This window comes from Prunus dulcis, chromosome 4, assembly GCF_902201215.1.
Source record: "Prunus dulcis chromosome 4, ALMONDv2, whole genome shotgun sequence".
Classification (NCBI taxonomy): domain Eukaryota; kingdom Viridiplantae; phylum Streptophyta; class Magnoliopsida; order Rosales; family Rosaceae; genus Prunus; species Prunus dulcis.
In genome coordinates this window covers 1302596-1328623 of record NC_047653.1, presented here as the reverse complement: position 1 = coordinate 1328623, position 26028 = coordinate 1302596, and the positions used below count along the sequence as shown (strand labels likewise).

Genomic DNA, 26028 nt, shown 5'->3' with positions numbered 1-26028 from the left:
AACTCGTTTATGCAGAATATGTGAACATAAACAAAGTTCGTTATTACTTACATTGTTCCCACAATCCTTCTTGTATTGCCTTGAGTTTGGTCGACTCCAACTATTCTTGCCATGCCAAAATCTGCAATTTTTGGGTTCATGTCCCCGTTTAACAATATGTTGCTTGCTTTAAGATCGCGATGTATGATTTTAAGCGGAGAATCTTGATGGAGATAGAGAAGCCCTCGAGCAATCCCACCAATAATCTTGTATCTGCTTGACCAATCCAATTTTACGTGGTTCTCAGAGTCTATGCACACATTTGTCCAATAAAAATATACAGGTTAGAATAAGTAAAACAACAGACATAATTACGGAGGAATTCATTTATCATCAACTAATCAAATAGCATATGGTATCACACATGATGTTAGAAGGGCACAAACCGAATAGAAAGTGGTCAAGGCTTTTGTTCTCCACAAGTTCGTAAACAAGTATCTTTTCTTCTCCTTCAGCGCAAAATCCCAATAGCCTCACTAAATTTCTGTGCTGAAGCTTAGCTACCAAAACCACCTCATTTTTAAACTCTTCGGCACCTTGCCCGGAGCCTCTAGATAACCTCTTCACAGCTATTTGTTGCCCATCAGGAAGTGTACCCTGAAAATATTGCAACCAATGATCTTTACAAACATCTAAGTATAACTTTCATGAGTTTAATACATTTTGATGAACTCTGGCATGACTTAAATTCACCAAATGTTTAGCCAAAATCCCAACCTTATAAACCTCACCAAAGCCACCTTCCCCTAATCTGTTCTGATCAGAGAAATCGTCTGTGGCTGCTTCAATTGTACGCAAATCAAACTGCAATGACTCCACGCTATTAATTTCGTTCCCCACTACACAATCAAGAAGTAGAAGTATTAATTAATTATGGACTAATAAACTACTGAACACCATTAGGAATCAAATCGTTCAATAGAGGAAAATACATAAGTTGGGTCCGGAAAGGAAATTATAGAATGTTTCAATGTTTGTTTACCATTTTGTTGTTGTATAACTTTGTACTTTTTCCTTGCTCTTCTTCTTAAGAAACAGCAGCCTACCAAAAAGAGCAATATGGCAATTGGAACCACAATGGCCACTATGACCAAAGTTGAGATTTGGTCATCATTTCCTGCACAGAGTATTAGACACAAATTAATGGTTCATCCCTATGTTTGTGTAAAAGTTCTACAAAGACAAACATTGCTTTCTAAATATATAATTAAGCAATTAGAACAAAGACATGAGCTTGTTATTAATTATACCTTGAGACCTTGTAACTGAAGCTGGAGGTGGAGGAGGAAGAAGCAGTGGCGGAGGAGGGGCAGTAACAAATGTATAAAATGGATAAATTTCATATCTAGCATTACAACTAGGATACAAAACTCTTCCTCCTTGCTTCCCATAACAACAAGCCGGAAGATCTGCAATAGCTGCTCGAAGACACCGATCACAGGCGGTGCTTGACAGGTCCGGAGTGCATTGCACAAGGCTGTACAACTCCTGCAACGCTGTAAAGTTTGCTTCTTTTGCCGCAAACTTTTTAGCTCCGGAGGTCGCATTTGCTGCCACAGGCACCAAGCCAGTGATTGTTTCCAACAGTACGTCATTAAACCGGTTTGGATCAGGAATATTTGCCACGTTCAACAAAGAAACTCCTGGGGCTTCATCCATATTGCCGAAAAAAGACACGTTTGAGTAGCGTAACATGCAATCATCGTACCAAATTATAGTGACTTTTCTTAAGGGGCAGTACTTTTTGACCGTTTCTCTGGCTGCGGTGGCTACACAATCTTTGCATGCATCGGATGTGAGATCAGCACGGCATAGAAAGGAACCGTAAACTGCAGCGTTGGGATCTTGGGAGCCGGCAGTGGTGTTGTAGAAACCGAGTTCACGGGTGGCGTTGGAGGTGAGAGAGGAGAGGAGGAGATTAAGATTTAATTCGTAGGTGCTGTTGGGAGTGAAACTGGTTGTGTTAGAACAGACGTTGTAGCGGTATTCAGCTTCACTCAAACTGCTAAGGCTAAGCAAGCCAAGCACAAGGGTCATCAACACATTGAGATTGAAGGAAGGCATTTTGATAATCAAATCAATAACCTCTTCCTGATGATCACGATCACCTCCTCCTCCAATGTGTAAATAAGACAGGTTTAGGTGAGCTAATATGCCTTTAGGCCGAGTTAGGCGTGTTTTCTCTGGTCAGGATTGTGATGTACTCATAAATTGACAGGAGTGTTGAGGTCGGAGTCAACTTTTGTCCTTTATTGAAGGAAGGTGTGAAGAAGCCCCTGTGATGTTGAATCATGTGGAAAGTAGAGTTATTGAAAAGTCATTGACGAATTGGAGACGGAAGGGGTAGAATTTTCAGCCCAACTGTGTTCTTGCCTTTTCTTTTTCCTCAATAATTTTCCAATATTTTACATCTTGATATAATAGAAGAGTATGGTTTTATACAACTGACCGAGAATATGGCAAGAGTCAATGTTATATTACACTCACACATTGATTGATTCATATAACCAGCTGAGCTGAGCTGACCCCATTTCTTTCCTGCCACCACTTCATGTCGCCGTCGCAATGGTGGCCGTCATTATTAAGAATATTCCACAAATTGTACGTATTTCATTTTACATATTCTTGTACGTAGAGACATACGAAGATGACCAGAAAAATAAAGATGTATCCATAACTCCCGTCATCAATACAGGACAGTGATGTGACCACAACTACCTAATTAAGCCGGTTGTCAATTTCGTATAGACTGAGTTAGTGCCTTGTGAGCCAGAATTTAAAGGGAGTGGGTAACCACAAAACCATGAAGGATTCAACCCAGACAGACCCACAAATGAGAAAAACTTTTCCAAGACATTGGTGTGAAGACTTAAAAGCCTTGTCAATCACGTTCCTAATGCATGGGACCGCTACGCTGTAGGATGATAAGTCGTTGGCACAGCTACGTATACCCAGAAAAGAAATGTAATATTTTCTAACATTTTATCACAGGCCAACTTCATAGTGTCACTTTTGCCCATGCCAGCAGAATATAAGCAGGAACTTTTTTTCATGTAAATCTGCAGACTTGACTCGAATTTGATGATAAATTTTCCAGATATTTGAGAGCGATATGCACCAATTGGGGTGGTTAGATCCCAATTTGGGCAGACAGTGTATAGATAAGCAGAGTAACAACAAATATGGAGGAGAGAATGGAAACAAGCATCAGATTATGCACGGAAGACATTTTGGTTTTCATGATCTTTTGATCACTGATCAGCCCAGTCCCTGTTTCTATTCCTAAAGCCAATTTCTTATGTCCCTTTTGAATCATGTGGAAATTAAAAAGCTTATCTAAAAGTCATAATTTTTAGAGGTGTTTGCTTCATCAGTGTGATGTAATTATAAATTGACTGGAGTGTTTTAAGGTAGCGGTCCTCTAAGCTGACAGTCAACAAAGGGGGTCGAGACTCGAGACTTGGGTAGAATTTTCAGCCCAACTGCATTCTTGCTTTTTCTTTTTCCTCAGTTTTTCAATATTTACACCTACAGGGGGCGGTCTGCAATAATACAAGAGTCCGGTTTTATACAACCAACCAAGCGAAGCTACAGGGAAGAGTCCTTGTTATATTCACTCACACATTGATTCATATAACCCCATTTCTTGGATAAATTATATATATACTAAAGCCCAATGCAACCAGATAATATTCATAAGCACTGTTCCTTAAACAGTGAAATGCCAGAAAAACCCCGTTTCACTATTCCTTGATTATATTAGTATAATTTGTTTAGGCACCACCGTCTTTCTAGGATTTTATTGCTTGCATAGTTTATTTTCTATGTTTTTCTTTTTGATTCATTGCAACTGAGGTATTCGAGCTATCTCAGCCTTTGATTGTTGCTTTTGATATGTGTGAATGATGTGAAAATTCATAAAAGCAATTGTATTAATTCATTAATCAATTATAATGAATGATGTTAAAAAAGCCAAGTAGTTAGTCTTGACCAAAAGTTGATATGTTAAAGCTAATGAACTAATCAACCAAAAACTGACGCATAAAAGAGTGCTCAGGGACCAATGTTGCTTTTCATATTTGATTTTCAAGTCTATTGGTGCTCTGGGACCAATCCTGCTTCTGATATTTTATTTTCAACTGATTTGCTTAGAAAAAATAGAAAACAAGTTTGATTTTTTGCAATCTCTGTTCATAAATGAGTAATTGTTGATGACGTTTCTTTTCTTTTTTCTTTCTTTTGGCCTTTTTGGGTTGTTTCTGTGTTTTGTCTGTTTGGTTGCGGATGCCTTATCCACCTTTTCAATATATCGTTTCTCTTTAGAAAAGAAAATCAATATTCAAGACATCTTTGCTCCAAAATAATGTATGCATGCATTAATTTTGGTAAACTAAATTGAGTTTATGCTTATGGGATTAAATATTTTTCCATATTTTTGTTGCACTGTTTCTTTTCTTATTCTTATATGCAGGGATGATAATTTGTTTTCTTTTCTTTTCAGTTTCAAACAGATTTACAGTTCTTTTCTCTTGCTTAAATTTGTGAAATATATGTATATGGAGAGCCCATATTAAGAAATAGCGGTTACGCATTATGTGGCCTTTTTATTGGGTTTAACGATGGAGTACAATGTGTTCATTTGATGTTTTTAGCTGAGATTGTGATCAATTTCATTTTGTGGATTTTCAGGTTTTGCAAGATGATAGTAGTGTATGAGAGCGTCAAGAGGAGGCTGTGAGTAGAAGGCGGTTCTTTGCAGGCTAGACAAGGTTGAAAATGGTTTTTATTTTATTTATTTTTCCTGTTTTTGTTAGACCCTTTCTGTTCACTTATTCTCCCCGAATATTATGCCTAAAGTAGTTAAATAAATTATCACAACTATTCAAAAGTATATATATGTTTGGTATCATCTCATGTTCCGTACAAATTGAGCAATGAAAAGATGAAAGATCAGTTACAGAGAAACAGGTGGTGCAAATGTTACATTTGTATTTTTTTGGTTTCATTCTTTTGTTGTACTAATGCCTCATTGCCTTTTCTTTTTTTTTTTTTTTTTTTCCTTCTATGATGTGTCTCTGGAACCAGCAAAAGTTCCCTCTTTGGACTTGCTCCACTTGAAGCAGTGCTATTTAATATTGATAGAACTCCATGTGATTTAGATCCCATTCATTTCAATGCCTTCCACAAAATGCTTCCATAGGTAAAGTGATTGTTTTGTTTCCTACTATTCTGTCAGAAGGAAAATATGCAGGATTTATTTGGTCATAATTTGACATTTTTCTTGGGTTTTATGGACTACAATGTGTTCATTAGAAAGCATTAGTTCATTTGGTGTTTTTAGATGAGGTTGTGGTGATTTTCATTTATTTTCTTTTTGTGGCTTTTCAGTTTGTGCAAGATGTTAACAATGTACAAGAGAATCCAGAAGAGGCTATGAGTAGAAGGAGGTTCTTTGCAGGTTAGACAAGGTTGAAATTTTTTTTTTTCTTTTTCCTGTTTTTGTTCGAAACTTTTTTGTGTACTTATTGTCCCAGAATATTATGCTCAAAGTAGTTAAATTTTTGTCCAAAATGTTTTATTTGTGTTTCTTGATTTGAATGAAATTTTGGTATTTCATCCTTTTTTAAGGAATTTTCTGTTAAATTCGGTCATAGCCAACTGCTATTATACCATTTTTAATAATTTGTTACAAACTTGATTATAACCTATGTATTTGCTTGAACATTAATTTCTCACAGTTAACACAAGTCTTATTGATCAACTCTTATCATTAATTCTGCAATCTACCATATAGGCTAATCACATCATTTTATATTTCTTGAGTTGTAGGTATTGTGCTACAAATTTCAAGTGGAACCAAGTGTTATTCTATTGAGTTGTAGGTATTCTGCTACAAATTTCAAGTGGAACCAAGTGTTATTCTACTAAGATTTGTAGGTGTTGTGACATAAATGGCAATACAGTTTATTTTTGTACTATATCACCTTACTTCCTCATTGGATTAACTTAGTCTATAAATGGCAATATATGTATCAATTTTAACCATAGGTGTCTATAGATTTTCTATGCTGCTGCACAACAAACTTGCGCAAGGTTTGATTATGTTATGGGTAGGTTTGATTTATTAAAGTTTGGGTCTTTTGGTTTCATTATGTTATAGGTATTAAATAATTTGTGCAATGACTGAAATTATACTTTTGTCCGCCAGATTCGTACAATGCTTGGCGTATTTAAATTGTGGTTTATGCAATTGATTTTTTTTCCTATTTAATAAATTGTCACAGTTCTAAATTTGTTATCAATTAATTAAATAAACTGAGCTTATACCTTTGTCCATCATATTAATAGAATGTTTGATGTATCTAAATTGTTGTTTGTCATGTTGATTTTTTAACTTAATTCTGTGATAATTGTTATTGCCTTCATTCAACAGAAACCACTTCTATAGTAGAGCCAACAAGAGATAAATCCCTTTTTCAACGGACATCAAGGCAGAAAAATCCCCTTCCCCCACCAGTACCATATATGTAAGGACATGTCCAAACTCTCTTGAACAAAGAGCAGCTCAACTGTTGATATTTTGATTGCTGCTTGGTTTAATAAAACATGATCAATATTTTAAGATAACAAGCAACATATAAAACATGTCATTAGTTTTTATTTTCCAACTTAAACTTGCTACATATTTTCATAACTTTATACACATTTCAGACAATTTTAAAACCCACAGTATCGCGCGGGCACCTTTGCTAGTACTTCCCTATCTCCCTTTCATTGCCTCTCTCTCTCTCTCTCTCTCTCTCTCTCTCTCTCTCTCTCTCTTTTAGGTGACATTAGGAGGGGGAGGGTGGGGGGAACGCAATGAAACTGGGATAGGGAAGTTTTTCTCCATTTCTTGCCACCACCTCATGTCTTCCTCGCGATGATGGCCATAATCATTTAGCATGTTCAACAAATTGTACGTATTTCATTTTTCGCATTATCTCCTATGTGGAGACGAAGATGAACAGAAAAGAAGATGGTATCCAATCCATCATAACTCTACTCATCAATACAAGAGAGTGATGCGACCACAAGAACAACTACCTAATTAGGCCGGTTGTAAATTTATTAGGTATTGACGTCGCGAAACTGCAGAAGATTCAACCCAGACCCACAAAGGAGAGATCTTTCCCAGATACAGATGTGAAGAGTTAAAACCTAGTCAATCACGTTATGTGGATGATAAATCTATGCTCAAAAATCAAAATCAAAGATATTGAAACCCACAAGAAATAAATACCATTTGATGTTTTCAATCCTAACAACAGTCGTATGAAACCAAGAGTACAAGTTTCACATTTGGTATGAAACCAAGAGTACAAGTTTCACATTTGTGATTACATATATAAACAGATAATACAAGATATAACATCTTGTTCATTCACGCTATCGAGGGTATACTGCAGTGATGGATGCTTCATCAACGGATGGAGTTGACTTACTGATAGATAGATCAGACTCCAAAGTTATCTTTGGCATGTTCCCCTCCGTTCGACTTCGAAGGAAAAATGCTGGCTGTTCAGGTAATGGCAGAGTCACAGAGTAGCTATTAAGCATGAGAACTACGGATTGCATTGGAGGTCTGTCCACTGGATCTTCCTGAACACAAAGTAAGCCGATATGGATACACCTTATAACTTCACTCCTGGAATAAGAATCTCTCATACTCGGATCCAACAATTCCAAAGGCGTCCCATCTCTCCATAGTTTCCAGGCCTGCATAAATTGAACAGTTCTATTTATGTTGTGGTGGTGTTAGTGCAGAAGAACAAAACTACATTGTTTTCAGTTTAAGCTTACATGGCTCATGAGGTCTTCAGCTGCATCAGTTTGAAAGAAATAACTATTCTTCTTGCCACTTATGATTTCTAGCAGTAAAACACCGAAACTATATACATCGGACTTGACAGAAAATTGTCCATGCATTGCATACTCTGGAGACATATAGCCACTGCAAGAAGCACAACCATCCATCAATATAGAAATTGTAGCAAAATTTAAGGAGTAAACATAAACTTATCATATTCATGTCAATAATTTAATCCATTCAATTTCGTGTAAGACCAAGTGGCTTTCATTATTTATAGAGCATGAAGTATGATTCAAAAATTACATCATCCCTGTCTGAGTTCATACAGATATTATCAAGGGTCAAAGTGGACTTTCTGTTGAGTGCAGATGGGACCATTTCTCAAATTCATCAATCCAGATAATGCAGAACAAAAGTGGTCATGAGAAAAGAAAAGATGAATGAGAGAACTTACTATGTTCCAACAATTCTACTTGTGTTTGCTTGAGTTTGATCAACCCCAAAAATCCTGGCCATGCCAAAATCAGATATTTTTGGATGCATCTCCCCATCTAACAATATATTGCCGGCCTTGAGATCACGATGTATAATTCTAAGTCGGGAATCTTCGTGTAGGTACATTATTCCTCGAGCAATCCCTGCAATAATCTTGTAACGTCTTGACCAATCCAATTGTCCTTGTTTCTCAGGGTCTGAAAATCATCAAAATTGAGCAATCAAGTTATCATCAAGGAAACAGATTCAAATACATGTTGAAGTAACATTGTTTTTGCAGTAGAAAAGACTATCAGATGTTTCAGGGCACAAACCAAATAGAAAATAGTCAAGGCTTTTGTTGGAGACATATTCATAAACAAGTATCTTTTCTTCTCCTTCCAAGCAAAATCCATATAGCCTGACCAGATTTCTGTGTTGAAGCTTGGCTACCAATACCATCTCGTTCTTAAATTCCTCAGCACCTTGGCCAGAGTTCCTTGAAAGCCTCTTCACAGCTACTTGTTGACCATTTGAAAGTATACCCTGAGAACAACCATCAACCAATGAATCGATGGAATGTACATTCTTGCACAACTTTTACAATTCCCAGTATTGATTAAAACCTCCTTAGTTTCTCAAAATATTAAGAATTGAGATTTTCCGATGCAGAAACGTTGATATACATACATACCTTGTAAACTTGACCAAATCCACCTTCCCCTAACTTATTATCATCAGAGAAATTGTTCGTGGCCGCTACAATGGAACTAAAATCAAATTGCAAGGACTCTACACTACTAATGTCATTCTCACCTACACAAACAAACAAGAAAAGCATTCATGCATAAAGATGAGAAAGCAAAAGCATGCTTTTGATTTGTATGACAAACTAGAATTCATTTCAGATATATATTCTTTACCGCTTGGTGCCTCTGCTGCTGCACTGCGCTTCTTTCTTGCTCTCCTAGTAATGAAACAGCAGCCCACAACAAAAAGTAGCATAGAGCCGGCAATTGGGACAACAATGGCAACAATTGTATGGATTTTGCTTTTTCCTGCATAATAAACAATAAGAACCTACACTGATACATCAAACTAAATATGAAGAATTAGTAAAATGAACAGCCAAATCCCAAAACCATATTCCCCTGTTCCAATCCAAAGTCCACCATAGTTAGCATAGATACCTATCCCCCCCAACTATTTTAAGACATAATTTGAATTGAAAAGCTGGTCACTTCACTTTACCTTTAGGCGGCAGAGGAGGAGGTAGAGCCCCCGGTGAAGGCTGAGGTGCTGACGTGGAGTTCTGTTGGTAGAAAGGGTAGACTTCGTACCTAACGGTACAACTCGGATACAACACTCGTGCCCCTTCCTTTCCACTGCAACAATTCGGAAATTGGGCTATGGCACCCCTGAGACACCGGTTGCAATCCGCTGAGGACAGGTCCTGCGTGCACTGCCCCAGGCTGTAAATCGAAACCAACCCACTAACATTCCCCTGACTCGTCGCAAACTTGTCGGCGTCGTTGGCAGCCTCGGTGGCCACCTCGTTCATACGGGTGGACAGGACCTGGTTGAAGCGGGTCTGTTCGGTGGCGTTCTGGGTGTTCCACATGAACAGGCGAGGTGTCTCGGCCATGGTGGAAAAGAAGGACTCGTTGGAGTAGCGTAGCATGCAGTCATCGTACCAGATCACGACCTGTTTCTCGGTGGGGCAGCGCTGGACGATGTCGGAGGTTGCGGTGGAGACGCAGGATTTGCAAGCGTCAGTGGCGGCGACGTCGCCGCGGCAGAGGAAGAGGCCGTAGACGGCGTCGTTTGGGGTTCGGGAGGAGGCGGTGGCGTTGTAGAAGCCGGAGGGGCGGGTGGCGTTGGAGGAGAGGGTGGAGAGGAGGCGGTTGAGGTTGGACTGGAAGGTGGAGTTCGGGGTGAAAGTGGTAGTGTTTGGGCAGACATGGTATAGATAATCAGCTTCAGCTGGGCTGGGAAAGCTAAGCAGAGTAACAATAAATATGGAGGAGAGAATGGAAACGAGCATGAGATTAGTCATGGGAAGCATTTTGATCTTGATGAAGCCAGCCCAGGCCATCCCCTATGCTTAGCTAATTAAGCTAGCTAGTCCCTCCCTGTCTCCATTTCTCAAGCCAAGTTGAACTTTGAAAGATATATTATCTCAGTGGTGGCTGTCTTTATCATCAGATTCATAGAAAAAGAAGAGGAAGAAGAGACAATGAAATAAAAGACAAAAAAAAAAAAAAAAAGTTTGAAACAGAGGAAAATGGCAGGCGGGAGTGGGAAGGAGAGAGAGGGCAGTGGCGGTTTTTTGAGGGAGGTCCACTGTTTTACCTAATATAGGAGTTAAATTATAAAAAAAATATCATATGAAATTGACTTTAGAAATGCACTAAAGTCTATTTGCAATATAATAATAAAAATTTTAACTTCTTTTAAATTATAAAATTATTATTAATTTTTTAAAACGAATCCAACCCTAAAACCTCATTAAAAAAAAATCCAAAACACTCAATAGGGCATCAAAGTAATTTAATAATTAAAATTAAATCCAATATAGTCAATTGTCATTTTTTAAGTTTATTTATAAAAATTAAAATTAAATAGTATAGAATTTATTTATAATTTTAATACTAAAAATAGGTATTTAACTAAATATTTCTTATCGTTATCACATTGATATTGATTATTATTATTATTCGCAAGAATATTACAAGAAGAAAGTTTTACCAAATCGAAATGAGTTTCATGAATAAATTCACAAAAGAAAAGTCACGGCAGGACTCTAAAGTGAAACTGGTTTTAATGTTTCCGTGTTTTGACGGGCATGTATCACTTCACCTGTCTGCCGCCATGAAGCCATCTTATTCAAATTCGTTGAAGAAAAGGAAGGAGAAGAAATGACAAAAAAAAACTATATAAAATAAAAATATTTTCAAACTTAAGACGATGGAGACGGAAGTGCCCAAAGGGATTATTTATTTCTCCACCCAGTTCATCGGGAGGTCCCAAAAGAACGCATCACATTGATGGACTTAATTTATCAAACAATATAATAATAAACGACTTATAATTCAAATGATTAACAACAATTACTCATGTATCTCGATTGATTCTGAAAACAAAGAAAACAAACAATATAAAGAGGCCATAATTCCGTGATTTTGTTGCTGGGTTTTTTTTTAAATTTTTTGGGTTGTCTGCTGGGTCTTATTTTGTTGTTCTGTTTGTATTGGGCCTACTTTTCTTGTCTTAGGGACCCATCGACTCATTTGGACTGCATGTTTCTTTCAACAATGGATCCATTAACTCCAACCCTTTCCCTTCGTTCCACAACTGCCAAGCCTGCAATTAATCCCGGAGTAAACACCTTTTAAGGATCGATGTATATATTTGAACACTTAGATATGTTGTGCAATTAATTTTATAACCCAACCCAACTAATTGAACACTTACATATGCTACAAGAGTAAGTGCACAGTCATGAAACCCCAAAAAATTTCTTCTCCCTATTAGGATCTCAAGCAAGAGTACGCGGAAGCTAAAGACATAAAACCTTTCAAATCACGATGTTTAACTCTAAGCCTTGAATCTTCATGGAGATAAAATTCCTCGAACAATTCCTCCAATTGTCTTCCTCTCTCTCTCTCCCCTCCGCTTATAGGTGACATGCGGAGAGAAGGAGAATGAAACAGTAATAGGGAAGTACGTTCCTCTCCATTTCTTGCCACCACCTCATGTCTTCCTCGCGATGGCGGCCATCATTATTTAGTATGCTCCACAAATTGTACGTTTTGCGCATTATCTCCTATGTGGATACGAAGATAACCAGAAAAGAAGATGGTATCCATAACTCTACTCATCAATCCAAGACAGTGATGTGACCACAACTACCTAATTACGCCGGCTGTAAATTTATTAAGTATTGACTTCACGAAACTGCAGAAGATTCAACCCAGACCGACAAAGAAGAGATCTTTTCCAAGGGAAAATTCTACCATGCGCAAGGTGCATGGATGCGCCAATAATATTGACCATTGGATAAGCAGCTAGTGGATGTGGGTTAATCCACACCTTTGATTGTTGGTGACTTGTTTAACTGGTTGTTGTAGGTTAAATATTTAAAAACAAATAAAATTAAAATGTGAAGCTTCTCTCTCCGATTTCGCTGCTGCTCCTCTCTCTTTCATAAGGATCAAATATGGGTTCATTCCATGAAATCAATTCTAGCGCTCAATCGTCTACTGGTAATTTTTATAATCAATTTTCTAACTTTATTAGCAAATTACATCTTGGAATTGAAATTGAGATTTGAGAAATTCATGAGTTATGTGCTGTTATGGATTGTGGTGTGTAAAACAGGGATTGAAACTTGCTCCCTCTGATACATGAAATCATGAAATTAGAAGCTGGGTTCGATGAAGTTGATTGGCTTTGGATTCCCAGACATCTAAATCACGGTGCCCATGTAGCGGCAGGGATTGATTTGAGGACGGTGGAGCTGCAAAAGTTGAGCTGGGGTGGGGAACATGTTGTTGGGCTTGTGTTTTCGGCTTTAGCTTGATTCCTTCCTAGTGTTTTTTTTTTCCTTTCTATTTTTTTCTTTTCCTTCTACACTCGTTGGTTGTTTTTCTCCCACCGCATTTTTTAGGCTTTCTTGATCTCAACCAAAAATAAAAGGCGATATTTATAGATGCGATGAAATGCAAAGATGGAGAAAGCTTCAAAGTATTTTGATATGTGATTTTGGAATGCAATTACCAAAATATAGTTAGCTATAACTATTGTTTTATTTGGCTTGTATATTTTCATGTTTACAGGACTTCCCAACCCATTGAACATGAAACTTCACTGCAATCAATGGTACCATGCATATGAAGAGTCCTAATTTGCACGACTTCTATATCTTCTACATGGGAAAGGGACTTACTCTTCTTCTTGTGCTTCTTAATTTCAAATTGGTTTTGATTATGTTTTTCAGTTAGGTATTGTTTTGATTTTGATTTTGGATTTGCAGGTATTCCAACTAGCGGCCCATCCACCCTTCCCAGCATCTGATAAGGGTAAATTTTTTTTTTTCCCTTCAAATTTATCTCTCTGTCTCTGTCTTTCATTTTGGTGAATGGTTGAGGATGTTATTTATTTATTTTAGTAATGCATGAGGAATATATATATTATGAACTGCATGTTAAAAACTATCATGCTACATTGGAAGTGGTATTATTTGCCTAATCTTGGCATAGTGCTAAGAATAGTTAAGTTTGGAATCACAAAATGAGGACGTAAAGACAAACACCAGGCCATTGTACATTGCATTGGAGATATGGTTGAAGCTGGTCCCAGCTTTTGGCTGCTTTCGTTGCACTTTTTTGTTTGATATTCAAAGCCTATAAGATTGATGATCGTTATACAATCCAACAAGTAAAAAAAGGAAAAAGAAAAGAACAAATCTCTACCCCAAACTGGCATTTTGCTTTCTATTCAAGTTAATTATGTTGTAGGTTTGTTCTTTTTTTGTTTACAATGATGAATTTCTAATTGTTTTCATATTACCCCCATTGCTTTATGTTTCCATTCATTTTATTGATAGTTTCGTGATTGTTTTTCAGGTTGGGGTAAAGAATTAGGCCAAGTACAAGACTAATATACTATTTTGGAGTCTATTTATTTGGCTACTTGAATTTGTAATATTTTCATTGTATCTGGAGATTGTATTTTTTTTTTATTTAAAAATATACATAATGACTTAAGATTTTAGATTTATAATTATTGGTTATGTAGAGTGAATGTATTGAACAATACTTTCAATTACATGAATGAAGTTTATGTTGGCTTTGATGAGGATATAGTACCATTGAGAATAAGCTTTTAAAGTAAATTTGACTGTTATATCATAGTTTATGTGCCAATTGAAACAATCTTCCCATTAGCATTGTGAATGGGCATTGTACCATAAAGTTGTATTATGAGATTAGTGTATGCATGTTATTGGCAGGCTTTTTTATTTTAAGAAAGTAAACACAAAATGTGATTTGTCAATGCAATTGACAAACAGGTAGTGCCATTTGCATTCCAGTCGTGCAATTGACAAAAAAAAGTAGTACTATTTGCATTCCAGTCGAGCAATTGCCATTATCTGTGCACAATTAATTGAAAATTTAAATTTAATATGTGATATGTCAATGCAATTGCCAAACAGGTAGGGTAATTTGCATTCTAGTAGAGCAATTGAGAACTAAAGTAGTCCAATTTGCATCTAAGGCAATATTAACAGCTCAACGACATTGAAAATAAGCTTTTTACAAAGCAAAAAAAGCTCCCAACCCTATCCCCCCTCTCTTTTAGGGCCGCTAGGAGGGGAAGTGGTCATTGACCCTTCTCCCCTCCCCTTCTTGCCTCCTTGTTCCTCATTTCCTCCCTTCCCCCCCTTCCTTCCTTCATCTCCCTCTTTTTGGTTCTTTTTTTTTTTTTTTTTGCTTTTTCTCCCTCTTCTCCCCCTTTATTTCTTCTCTGGTTCCCTCTCCCCCTCTCTCCTTCGTGCCCCCTCCTCTCCTTTCTTTTATGTTCTCTTTCCCAAATCTCTACCTCAAATTTTTTTTTTTTTGGCTTGTGCTTTCTTTTTCTTTTTCTCTCTCCTCCTTATTGAATGACACTCGATTGAGACCCAAAAAAAAAAATTTAAATAAAAAAGAATATAAAAAAAAAAAGGAAGCCCATTTGCATTTCAGTCTTGCAGTTATTATTATCTTTGCTCAATTATAAAACGTAGTATTTCTCACTAATGATAAATCCTTCATAATTAATTGTATGTTCAAAAGATTGTAATCCATGACCAAAAAACTTAGTAGAATGCATAAAAACGTTGCTTAATAAAATGCAATTCGTAATTTCTGTCCTTGCAATTGAATTTTATGCACATTTTTGCAAATGTGGTTGCAATCATATTATACATTATNAAACTTAGTAGAATGCATAAAAACGTTGCTTAATAGAATGCAATTCGTAATTTCTGTCCTTGCAATTGAATTTTATGCACATTTTTGCAAATGTGGTTGCAATCATATTATACATTTTATTCCTAGAAATGCATGCTTTATAAGTTTAACATTTTATTCCTACAAATGCATGCTTTATAAGTTTATCTTGAAAATACAAAATAAAATTAAACTATATATTTGGATAAGTTTATTTCCGAAAAGGAACATTTGAATTGATTAAGGGTAATTTGTCTCATGTTTGACAATTGCTTTTGATACCATAAAAAAAGGAAAGAAAAAAAAAATATGTATGATTTACGAGGTTTTGCAGCATGATTACAACTTTAAGGTTCTTCTTAATCCCTAATCTTGTAATGTGGATCCATAACATTGTAAAATGGTGATTTACAATATTATGGATTTGGTGAGCCCTAATGTTGTAATCCAGGAGCAAAACCTTGTAAATTGTTACCAAAACTTGTAAGTTACGAGTTTAGGGATTCTTTTTACGACGTTATGGTGCCCTCAGTCTTTAATCTTGTAAAATATTTTTTTTACTAGAATAAGGATCCATTTTACATCACTAAGGTGCACCATTACCAATTCCTTGTAATGTGGATCCATAACATTGTAAAATTGTGATTTACAACAATATGGATTTGGTGAACCCTAACGTTGTAATCCAGGAGCAAAATCTTGTAAATTGTTACCAAAAACTTGTAAGTTACGAGTTTAGGGATTCTCCTTACGACGTTAAGGTACCATCGGTCCTTAATCTTGTAAACTATTGTTTACTAGAATAAGGACGGATTTTACATCCCTAAGGTCCACCATTACCAATTCCTTGTAATATGGATCCATATCCTTGTAAAAGGTTGATTTACAACATTATGGATTTGGTGAACCCTAACGTTGTAATCCAGTAGCAAAACCTTGTAAATTGTTACCAAAAACTTGTAAGTTACGAGTGTAGGGATTCTCTTTACGACGTTAAGGTACCCTCATATCCCAAAATTGTAAAATCGGCCCTTAATCTTGTAAACCTCATTTTACTAGAATAAGGACCCCAATTTACATCCTCATGGTCCGGACTTACCTATTCTTTGTAATTTGGATCCATATCCTTGTAAATGAGTATTTACAACATTATGGATTAGGTGAACCCTAATGTTGTAATCCTTGTTCAAAAACTTGTAAATCACTACTCAAATCTTGTAACTTATAAGTTTTAGGATCCTTTTACAATGTTATGGTACTCTCATATCCAAACTACTGTAAATCACTATCCAATCATATGCCAATTGCCAAACAGAAAGGGCATAATTGCATGACCCTTATGCAATTGCATTTTCAAAAAGTGAAAACTTGATAACTTCATTTACAACATTATGGATTAGGTGAACCCTAATGTTATAATCCTTGTTCAAAAATTTGTAAATCGCTACCCAAATCTTGTAACTTATAAGTTTTATGATCCTTTTACAATGTTATGGTACTCTCTTATCCAAACTATTGTAAATCACTATCCAATCATATGCCAATTGCCAAACAGGAAAGGCATAATTGCATGACCCTTATACAATTGCATTGTCAAAAAGTGAAAACTTGATAACTTGTATAACCGGTAACCAATTTTTAAAAAAATTTGAAAATATCATAAAGGACAAATGGTGCATGGGTGCACCTGGTGCACTATAGAAGGTGCCATGTGTTATAGGAATGACTAACATTTACATTTTTTTTTGGGGCACCACTATAAACCCCCACCTACCGCCGACACCAACCGCCACCCACCAAAACCTTCTTCCACCACCGACACCAATCATCGCTGCCATCCTCCGCTGCCACCCATTGACCACCATCTCCGGCCACCAACCACCACCAATTGTCATGTGACACCATTTTGGGGTGTTGGTGGTGTTAATTGGGTAGGCGAATTAGGAGGCATAGAAGGAGAAAGCGAGATGGAGAGAAGGGATTCCGTCGAGGATGGGCTAATCAGATTGTCATGGAGTTCAATTCCAACCCGATGTGGTTCCTGTTGATATGAGATGCACGACTTGTTCCACGATGGGGTCGTCGTCGTCGAGGGAAGTGAGCATGAATGAGAGGCAAGATGAGGAAGTGTGGTGGAAAGGTGAGGAGATAGCGGAGGAAAAGACCTAAGAGAGCGTAGAACACATGGATGGTGGGAGATTGGGGGTTGGAAATGAAGTTGGAGTTTGAACTCGACGTCCATAAGGATTTCGAATTCAGTGACGACAAAACCTGGCTCGGGTTTCGAAGAGAGAGAGAGAGAGAGAGAGAGAGAGAGAGAGAGAGAGGAAAGATAGAGAAAGAGGAAGGGGTTGGCAGCGGCACCGAGAGGGTTGGGGTAGAGGCGGGTGACGGTCATGAGAGGGTAGGGTGGGGGTAGGTGACAGTGAGGAGATGGTGGGGTGCTAGGGTTTGGGGAAGAAGATGAGGGATGTTCATTTTTTTTAATTTTTTTAATATTTAATTAAGGTTCAGGGTTTAGGGTTTTAATTTATCGAGTCACTTTTTCTATTAACTGCTTACGTGAAAATTGATATGCCACATAGATCCACTCATATGGTGCCACGTGGTCCGACAATATTATTAATTAATAAATAATAAGAAAACATTATTAATTAAATAATGTATGACAATAAAATTAACTTTGTTTCGCAAAAGTTAATCTAAACTCCAACCCGTATCACCAAATTCTGTTGCAATCTCTAACACGAAGATTGGGGGAACAACTTTACACGTATCTAATACCCCTGAGACCCTTCTTGTCACTTCTCACAGTTCCAAAGACCTTACTCCTTACTTACCTCCTGATTCTGTTTCAATCATTACTACATATACATTGGGTTCTATATTACATACTTCTGCCCCTCCTTGTTATCAAAATGGGTAATAACTCTGCCCAACATGTTGGAGACTCTGAGCACACAGATCTGTCAGTTTGGCCACAGTCGACCAGTTGTTCGAAAGAGCCGACATGCAGCTCTACATCAACACCAATGTTACTCTCTAACCAAACTGACCGGTCATTAACTTTAGATCCCTTCTTCATGTTTTGGTAATGTAAATTGTTAAGTACAACAAAATAAGTTTGTCTCTTCCCTGCCTTAGTCTCTTAGAGGACTTTTATCAAACAGTTATGTCCCACCATAACATATCGTTGTAACAACCCAACCCAATTTTAACCTTTTATTTAGTCTATATAACTATTTAATTTAATTAGTTATGAAATTACAATTTTGCCTTTGAGATAGGGTAATTTTGGTCACTTTTTAATCCGGTAGGATTTTGAGAAATTGAATGACACCATTGAGTAGAGCGCGTCGATACGAGTTCGTAGACACGGAGTGGACTCAAATCAGAGTTTCAACAAAGAAGTTACGAATGGATTTTCTCTCTCTCTCCCCCCTTGCGATAGTGCTCTCTCTCTCTCTCTCTCCCCCCTCAGTTTTGCACAGCCTGTAGCTTTGACCTGCTATAACTGCCTCCTCTGGCCACCGTTGGCCACGAAACCACCTCCATTAGAATTGGCCCGCCACCCTCTCTCCGTCCCACCTCATCTCTGATGTAGCAAGCCACCCCAGTAGCCGGAAAAACACGAAAACAGAGCAATTTTTACCCAAACTTTCTGGCATCGTTTCCGATGATTTCGTCCACCATTTTTGTCAATCCAGGTATGCTTTCTCATCCTTTCAATGTGATCTAGGTGATGGTTGGGTTGGTTAGGATCAATTTTGGAGTTTTGAAACTCGTTTTACAATCTAAATTTTGGCCAATTTTCGGCTCGAGTTTCCGGTAAGTTCCGGCAACTTTTTGGTTGTGGCCCAAGAACAAAAGTTGCTCCACTAGTTGTCCTGATCACGTAGGTATATGTATTGATAGGTTTTTTGAGAATATACTGGTCATCGGAATTTTCTCAAGCCACCCACGCTCTACCGGTGAGTGTTGTGGCACATGGGCCATGTTTGGGTCGCCCATTTATTCCTAAAATTTTCCCCATATCATCCTGCGCATGACGGTATGCTCGGATTTGAATTTGGTTATTGTTTGGTTGTTGATCGGATTTACGCATATTAGGCGTTATCTAGGTTTCATATGTTCGGACTGTTGGATCGACTCCATTTCCAAATATGTTGATCTAGGTACCTCTAGAATTGTGCAGGAATTCATTGATGGAGAATCAGAGTCCTGGATGTTTCATTCAATAATTCACAGATTACGTAAAATGGTGACCTTTCGATTGTACCATCGTGAGCGATCCAACTGCTCGATTTGGGCCAAACTTACAAGACGTGTTTAGTAAAACTTGTTGAACTCGTGAGAACTTTTGGATCGTATATTGAAGGGCGTGGATCCTGCGGGCTAGGTTGGCCAAGTTTTGGAAGTTCGACCACTCGGTTGACCGAGCGTCTTCCGAGGTTTTTCCACCATTCGAAACACGGAGTTGGACTTTAGAAACTTCTCATCCGTCATTCAGACACATGGAATCTTGGAAAAACTAGGAATTTATTTTAAAGTTCTCGTTCGGAGTTTTTAATTTTAATTTTGTCCTCGTATCCTTCAATAGGTACTCAGGCCCAGCGTATTCAACTGGCGGGACCCTCTCAGGGTCAAGCTGTAATGACCCGATCCTAAATTTATATTTAATTATTAAAGTACTATAGTAAAAGATAATTTTATCTAAGAATATTTTAATGGGTTTAAAAGTTGACTTTTTGGTCGGGAAAGAATTTGGGGATTTAGTAGACCAATTGCACAAACCACGTCAAGATGAGTCTGTAGACACGTAGTGGGCTTAAATCGGAGTTGTAACGAAAAAGTTATGATCAAAGAAAGCATAGTGGCAAAACAATAATTATTTCAAAAAGGGCTTTTAAAAATCTAGAACCTCTTTCTCTCTCCCCTCCCTTCACACACGACAGACCCACCCTTTCCCTCCAGCCGATCTATTTTCTGGCGGCCGTCGCCACGTCCAGCCACCATCTAGGCCGGGACCATTCCCAAAATGACCGGCACGCCTCCCCCTTCCTACCCTTCCCTTCGCCGCCTCTGCCATTGGGCCAGGTGGCCAGAATATCAAGAAAACTCGTCAGCTTTTATGTAAAACTTCCATCGCTCATTCCAGAGATTCCGGCCAGCAAATTCTTCTACCCAAGTATGCTTTTTCATCCTCTCAATGAGTTCTAGCTAATGGTTGGGTTGAATGGGATCGATTTTTGCGTTTTGTAACTCGATTTAGCAATTGAAATTTGGCCCTTTTCGGCTCACGATTCCGGCCATTTCTGGCCACTTTTTTGGGTTTTTGTTCCATTCATTGTTTTTATCATATGGGTATAGGTCTTGACCGGCGGTTTGGCGATTTTTCGATCGCTGTAATCGCTTTGGACACCTGCACGTTGCTGGGGCATGTGGCAGCTCGTGGTCACTTAATGGCAGGTCTTTGGGTCTTGAAATGATTCTCATGTCGTGCCAAGCACGATGGTATTCATGGATTTGAAATTGTTTATCATTTGACCATCGATTAGATATCGCATATTGGGTGTTATCAGGGTTCGATATGTTTGGACCGTTGGATCGTTTCCAATTTAAAATATGTTGATCTAGGCATCTCTAGGATCGTGTAGGAATTGGCGAATCGTGAATGGGAGTATCAGATGCTTCGATTTAATAATTCAAAATTAAGGATAAGTGATAACTGTCTGATCATGCAGTCGCCAGTGATTTGACCGTTCGATGCAGACCAAACTGACAAGACACATTTATTAAACCTTGTTGAACCCATAGGAACTTTTAAATCAAAAATCAGAGGTCGTGGGCCATGCGGGCCCAGTGGACCTATTTTGGGAAGTTTGACCACTCGGTTGACCTTGAGTCTTCCGAGGTAGTTTCATCCTTCGAGAAGTGCAAGAACGATTATAGAAACGAGGCTTGACTGTTATGTGTATTATTTTGATTATGGTTGGATTTTGAGATTAGATTATAGTATTTTATGGTATTCCTAGATGTTTTTCCAGATATTCAAAGTTTATGCATTATTGGAAGTGATGGGATCTCTATGGTTATTTATTTGTTTATTGATTTAATTATTATTATTATTATTTGATTGAGTGGTATTGAATGATTTAATGTTCATGAGTTACTATGTAATCGCTTTTACTTTCTAAGTACATGTCTATATTTAATATATATACTCAGTAGTTTGAGAATGATGAATTATGGACACTAGTTCTCAACAATATGTGGTGTAAATTCAAAGGTAGTTGAGAACTGATTTTTGGAAAGTTGAGAAAATATTTGAAATATGGATTTGTTGAATATGGGAAATTTTATGATAAGTTTTGGAATATGGTTTTCGAACCCACCACAGGAGTACCCCCCCCCCCCAGTTGCCTTTGAAACAGTTTTGTCAATTATGACAATACCCCACGAGTTTCGGGGACGCCTGAACTGTGTGGAGCGAGGATGTGCGTTCTCGGGCTGATTACGTGTTCCTTGAGTTCTGCTAGGAATGCGGCTCAGGTTGACTATATGGCTCTTGAGTCTTGCGAGGAATGCAGCTCGGGTTGAATCTGTGTTTCCAAGGCCTACGAGGATGTATCGCTTATGTGACACTTGGAATTGACGAAATGTTATTAGAACTGATGGAATATTAGTGGAATTGACGGATCATGAATGGGGGTACGCCTAGGTGGAGTGTAGTTTTAAGATGTTTAAACTAAAATTGATGATTTTACCTTAGTATTTTTGAGTAAAAGTTTTAATACCTATTTTCTGATTTTATGAGACAAGGATTGAAGGTTTCCAAGTTTTAAGGATTTTCTACAATTCATATCTATTCTCTTAAGTGATGAGTCTGTTATTATATGTGGACTATAGAAGCATGCACTACTACAAAAAGTGAAAAAGACGACCAGAAAACAACGACGGTCTAAGTGAAAACCGCCGTGGTTTATAAAAAGACGACGGTTCTAAAAACACCGTCGTGTAATACCAACTTAGACAACAAAAAATTGGAGATTCAAATGGCTGTTCAAAAACAACGACGTACCTAATTAAACAACCGACGCTATTTGAAACAGATTTCCGCAGTGTAAAATCAAAGCCAACAAAGAACGGCGGAAGTTATGAATCGACCGACGTAGAAATTAAAGACGACGATTTCAATAAAAACCGCCGTTTTCACTCATAAAATAACACGACGAGGTTTTCGTATAAGACGCCGTATAATTACAAACAAATCCACGTTTTTAAAATAAAAAATATCGCCGTATTAAAATAATTTACAACGACGTACAATATAAATATATCGACGTCATTATCATATAGTTCTACGACGTTATCTTTAAATTGTACTATAAAATTTAACGTCGTATTTATTCATTTCATACGTCGTACATTTAATTTAAACTGTCGTCTTAATGAATTTTTGTTAACAATTTTTTTCTTTGATTTTCTTATCCTACGTTGGTAGATCTACTTAATGACAAGAATTGAAATAACCACGACGGTTTATATAGAAAACCGCTGACATAATCAGATTTTTCTGAGAACCCAAGGGTTACGAAATCTTAACAGATGGAATTCTGTTCCACATCATAATCTTAATAGATGACACAGATTTGCAATCAGAGAGACAATTTTTTGGAAGTTGATGATGTGTGTGCGTTTGTGTATCTACAAAAATTATACCTAACGTCTTTGCAAATTTGCAATCAGAAAGACAATTTTCAACGACGGTTATATTACACCTAACGACGTTTAAAAAATCAACGTCGCTCAACAAATATATTACGTCGTCTTAGTATTACTTAAGACGACGAAAAACGACGACAGTAAAACAAAAACAGTCGTTGTTCTTATATTCTTATTTTATTTAAATCCACGTCGGTTATATTAAACATAACGACGTTAAATGAAAGGATTCCACGGCGCATAACAAATATTGCGTCGTGTTATTTAAAAACGACGTAGTTATATGTAACCGCCGTATTTCTTTTTTGAAATGGTTTTATATATAAGCAACTTTTCGACTTACACATGCACTGTTTCCAAACCCGATTAAAAATTTCAATCTCCCAGAGAAAACTTTTCGTCTTTTTTCCTGTCAGAGCACTGTCAGAGTATCTCATCGTCTTCCTCTCGTCTTCTTCGTCGTCTCTGAACTTAAACATCGATCGTCTTCCTCTTGCTTTCATTGCACGCAAAAGGTAAACTTTCATTTTCACTATTTTGGTTACTGTTTTGCATGCTCATACGTTTTTTGTTTGAAAAATCTTTTTACCTTTTTTCTGGCCAAAATCATTTTACTTCTTTCCAAGTTTGATAAAATATACAGACAAAGAGGGAAAGTTTCCAACTTTGAAGACAACTACCTCAACTAAATAAGACGACGGTAGTTCTTATTTACGTGGTTAAATATGTAGACCACGACGGTTCGTCAGTCGTTCTAGCGTCGTCTGAAAATTGACAAAGTTGTTTTTAAAATAATAGTCTTTTTTTTATTTGCTTGTTTAATTGCAGGTTTGATTTCTCTGAACAATGGTTTTTGTTTTTCCCTTATTTGATAAAATATAAAGAAAAAGAAACTAGGGTTGGAATCTAATATAGACGACAGTATTGTTTTACGTCGTGTGAATGTTAATACCACGACGGTGTATTACTATTGGCGTCGTATGAACATAAATACCACGACGTTATATAAATAATGGTTTTACCACGACGGTGTATTACTATTGACGTCGTGTGAACATAAATACCACGACGTTATATAAATAATGGTTTTAAACTCGTATGAACATAAATACCACGACGGTTTATTACTATTGACGTCGTTTAAAATCGTATCATACGTCGTATTTTATTAATAACCGTCGTTTGTGTTCTTAATCTTTTCCTGAAATATTTTCATTTGCAGTTTTGTCTGTTAAAATGGTTTCTCAACAACAAACTAAGGATTCTGGCTCCAAGAAGCTTGGAATGGTAGCTCCTCAAGACAAGTCTTCGAAGGAGATGAAGTCTTCGAAGAAGATGAAGTTTGATGAAGTTTGCTTCATCATCTGCTGAGACAGAACCAACCAGCCAGACAACAATCTCTGATGATTCAAAGACTGGTCGAGGTATGAGCACAATGCCTCGTGTTGTGAAGAGAAAGCTTCAGAAACTGAGGCCAATTGTTGAGTACAATAAAAGGGGGAAAGGTATTGGCCAAGCACATAGTGAAATGCAGTCGTACATTGGTGTCTTGGCACGCTCCAGAGTTCCCCTTGTGGACAAGAAATGGTCCCAAATCCCCAAGGATGTTAAGGAGCAGATATGGGAAGCAGTTGACATGGCTTTTGTCGTAGGTCAAGGGGGCAAGAAATCTGTTTTAACTTCAGCTGCCAAGAAATGGAAGGATTTCAAGTCTACACTAACGAGGCATTATATCCTTCCATACACCAATGACAAGGAGAAATTAAGCCATCCCCCGGAAACTTATAAATTCATAGAGAAAGCACAATGGGATGCCTTTGTAGCTTCAAGGCTTTCCAAAGATTTTGAGTCTGTGCATTCTCAACATGCACAGATTAGGGAGAAACTCGAGTACAATCATCGATTGTCTCGAAAAGGATATGCTGGATTGGAGGATCAATTGGAGGAAACCATGCCTGGGGTAGAAATTGATCGATCTACCTTATGGAAGAGAGCTAGACAGGACAAACATGGTAACATCCCCGATCCAAAGGTGGCAGAAAAAGCAAAATTAATTGTAAGCCTACTCACTCTGTTTTAAATTTTTATTAAACTGTCAAAAATTCTTATTACGTCTTATGTTATATTTTTTCGTCGTGTGAATGATATTACCACGTCGAAACTTTTTAAAACACGTCGTTAAAGGTCTAAATAGGAATCACTCTGTTTTCTGTAATTATAGCATAAGACGTCGGTGGTTCATTTTCGCGTCGTGTGAATTATATTACCACGTCGAAACTTTTTAAATAACGTCGTTAAAGGTCTAAATAGGAATCACTATGTTTTCAGTAATTATAGCATAAGACGTCGGTGCTATAACTACCGTCGTGATAAGTTATAATAACGTCGGTTTATATGTTTTTGCGTCGTGTGAAATTATATAATACGTCGTTTGTACATAAATAACTGTCGTGTTTTTTGTATATCTTTGTTTTAGGATGAATTGCAGAAACAAGTCTCGGAAGGCAAAGTCAGAGTAGATGGCAGCAAAGATGTGCTGACCATGGCTTTGGGCCCCGAGCATCCTGGCAGATTGAGAGGAGTAGGTGCTGGGATTTCCCCAAGGCAGTATTTCAATTTACCCAAACCACAGAGGGTTAGCTTTGACGACCGTTTGAAGGAGAGTTTAAGAGTTCTCCTTCAAGAAGAGACTAACAAGATGGAGGCTAAGGCAAAGGAAGAGGCCTTAAGGATGGAGGCTAGAACAAAACAATTGGTAGAGGCGAGAGGGAGCATTTCCTTAGTCAGCTTTCCCAATTAATTCCTAATTTTGATCCAGGCATGCTTAAACAAAGAATTAGCCAAAGCCCCAAAAATCCTATGTCTGACAAAGCTAGCTGCTCTGGAGGTGAGGTGAAATCCCTCCATTATGAGGATGATAATGCCAAAAATGGGGAACATCAGCAA

The 26028-nt window shown here is 37.5% G+C and overlaps 3 protein-coding genes and 2 long non-coding RNA genes across 5 annotated transcripts; 2 read left to right on the top strand and 3 right to left on the bottom strand.

Annotated features, from left to right (window-relative positions):
• Window positions 1-47: 47 nt before the first annotated feature.
• Window positions 48-2187, bottom strand: LOC117623926 (cysteine-rich receptor-like protein kinase 25). The gene is made up of 5 exons (XM_034354975.1): window positions 1290-2187; window positions 1022-1156; window positions 757-878; window positions 426-636; window positions 48-289 (listed from the first exon to the last, which is right to left on the bottom strand). Exons 1-5 carry the CDS (start codon window positions 2101-2103, stop codon window positions 48-50), a joined length of 1524 nt encoding a protein of 507 aa, XP_034210866.1. The 5' UTR covers window positions 2104-2187.
• A 1839-nt stretch (window positions 2188-4026) lies between these two features.
• LOC117623934 lies at window positions 4027-6017 on the top strand. Its single transcript, XR_004585255.1, has 4 exons — window positions 4027-4808; window positions 5125-5239; window positions 5428-5497; window positions 5869-6017. It is a non-coding gene; the product is annotated as an uncharacterized LOC117623934 (long non-coding RNA).
• Window positions 6018-7452: 1435 nt separating this feature from the next.
• LOC117623927 (cysteine-rich receptor-like protein kinase 10) lies at window positions 7453-9206 on the bottom strand. Its single transcript, XM_034354976.1, has 5 exons — window positions 9060-9206; window positions 8701-8911; window positions 8346-8583; window positions 7882-8032; window positions 7453-7797 (listed from the first exon to the last, which is right to left on the bottom strand). Exons 1-5 carry the CDS (start codon window positions 9204-9206, stop codon window positions 7468-7470), a joined length of 1077 nt encoding a protein of 358 aa, XP_034210867.1. The 3' UTR covers window positions 7453-7467.
• A 396-nt stretch (window positions 9207-9602) lies between these two features.
• LOC117624150 (cysteine-rich receptor-like protein kinase 25) lies at window positions 9603-10460 on the bottom strand. Its single transcript, XM_034355288.1, has one exon. It carries the CDS (start codon window positions 10458-10460, stop codon window positions 9603-9605), a length of 858 nt encoding a protein of 285 aa, XP_034211179.1.
• Window positions 10461-12540: 2080 nt separating this feature from the next.
• LOC117625977 lies at window positions 12541-14107 on the top strand. Its single transcript, XR_004585472.1, has 4 exons — window positions 12541-12630; window positions 12746-12903; window positions 13204-13446; window positions 13993-14107. It is a non-coding gene; the product is annotated as an uncharacterized LOC117625977 (long non-coding RNA).
• The last annotated feature ends 11921 nt before the right edge of the window (window positions 14108-26028 follow it).

Bases quoted from the DNA above. Each gene is read 5' to 3' on its own strand.
- LOC117623926 (XM_034354975.1), bottom strand. From the start codon at position 2,103: ATGCCTTCCTTCAATCTCAATGTGTTGATGACCCTTGTGCTTGGCTTG. The intron at 637-756 runs GTTGGGATTTTG...CAATATTTTCAG, and splicing joins GCTTTGGTGAGGTTTATAAG to GGTACACTTCCTGATGGGCA. The intron at 290-425 runs GTTTGTGCCCTT...ATGTGTGCATAG, and splicing joins CCTTGACCACTTTCTATTCG to ACTCTGAGAACCACGTAAAA.
- LOC117623927 (XM_034354976.1), bottom strand. From the start codon at position 9,206: ATGCTTTTCTTGTTTGTTTGTGTAGGTGAGAATGACATTAGTAGTGTA. The intron at 8,912-9,059 runs GTATGTATGTAT...GGTTGTTCTCAG, and splicing joins GATTTGGTCAAGTTTACAAG to GGTATACTTTCAAATGGTCA. The intron at 8,584-8,700 runs GTTTGTGCCCTG...GATGATTTTCAG, and splicing joins CCTTGACTATTTTCTATTTG to ACCCTGAGAAACAAGGACAA.
- LOC117624150 (XM_034355288.1), bottom strand. From the start codon at position 10,460: ATGGCCTGGGCTGGCTTCATCAAGATCAAAATGCTTCCCATGACTAAT.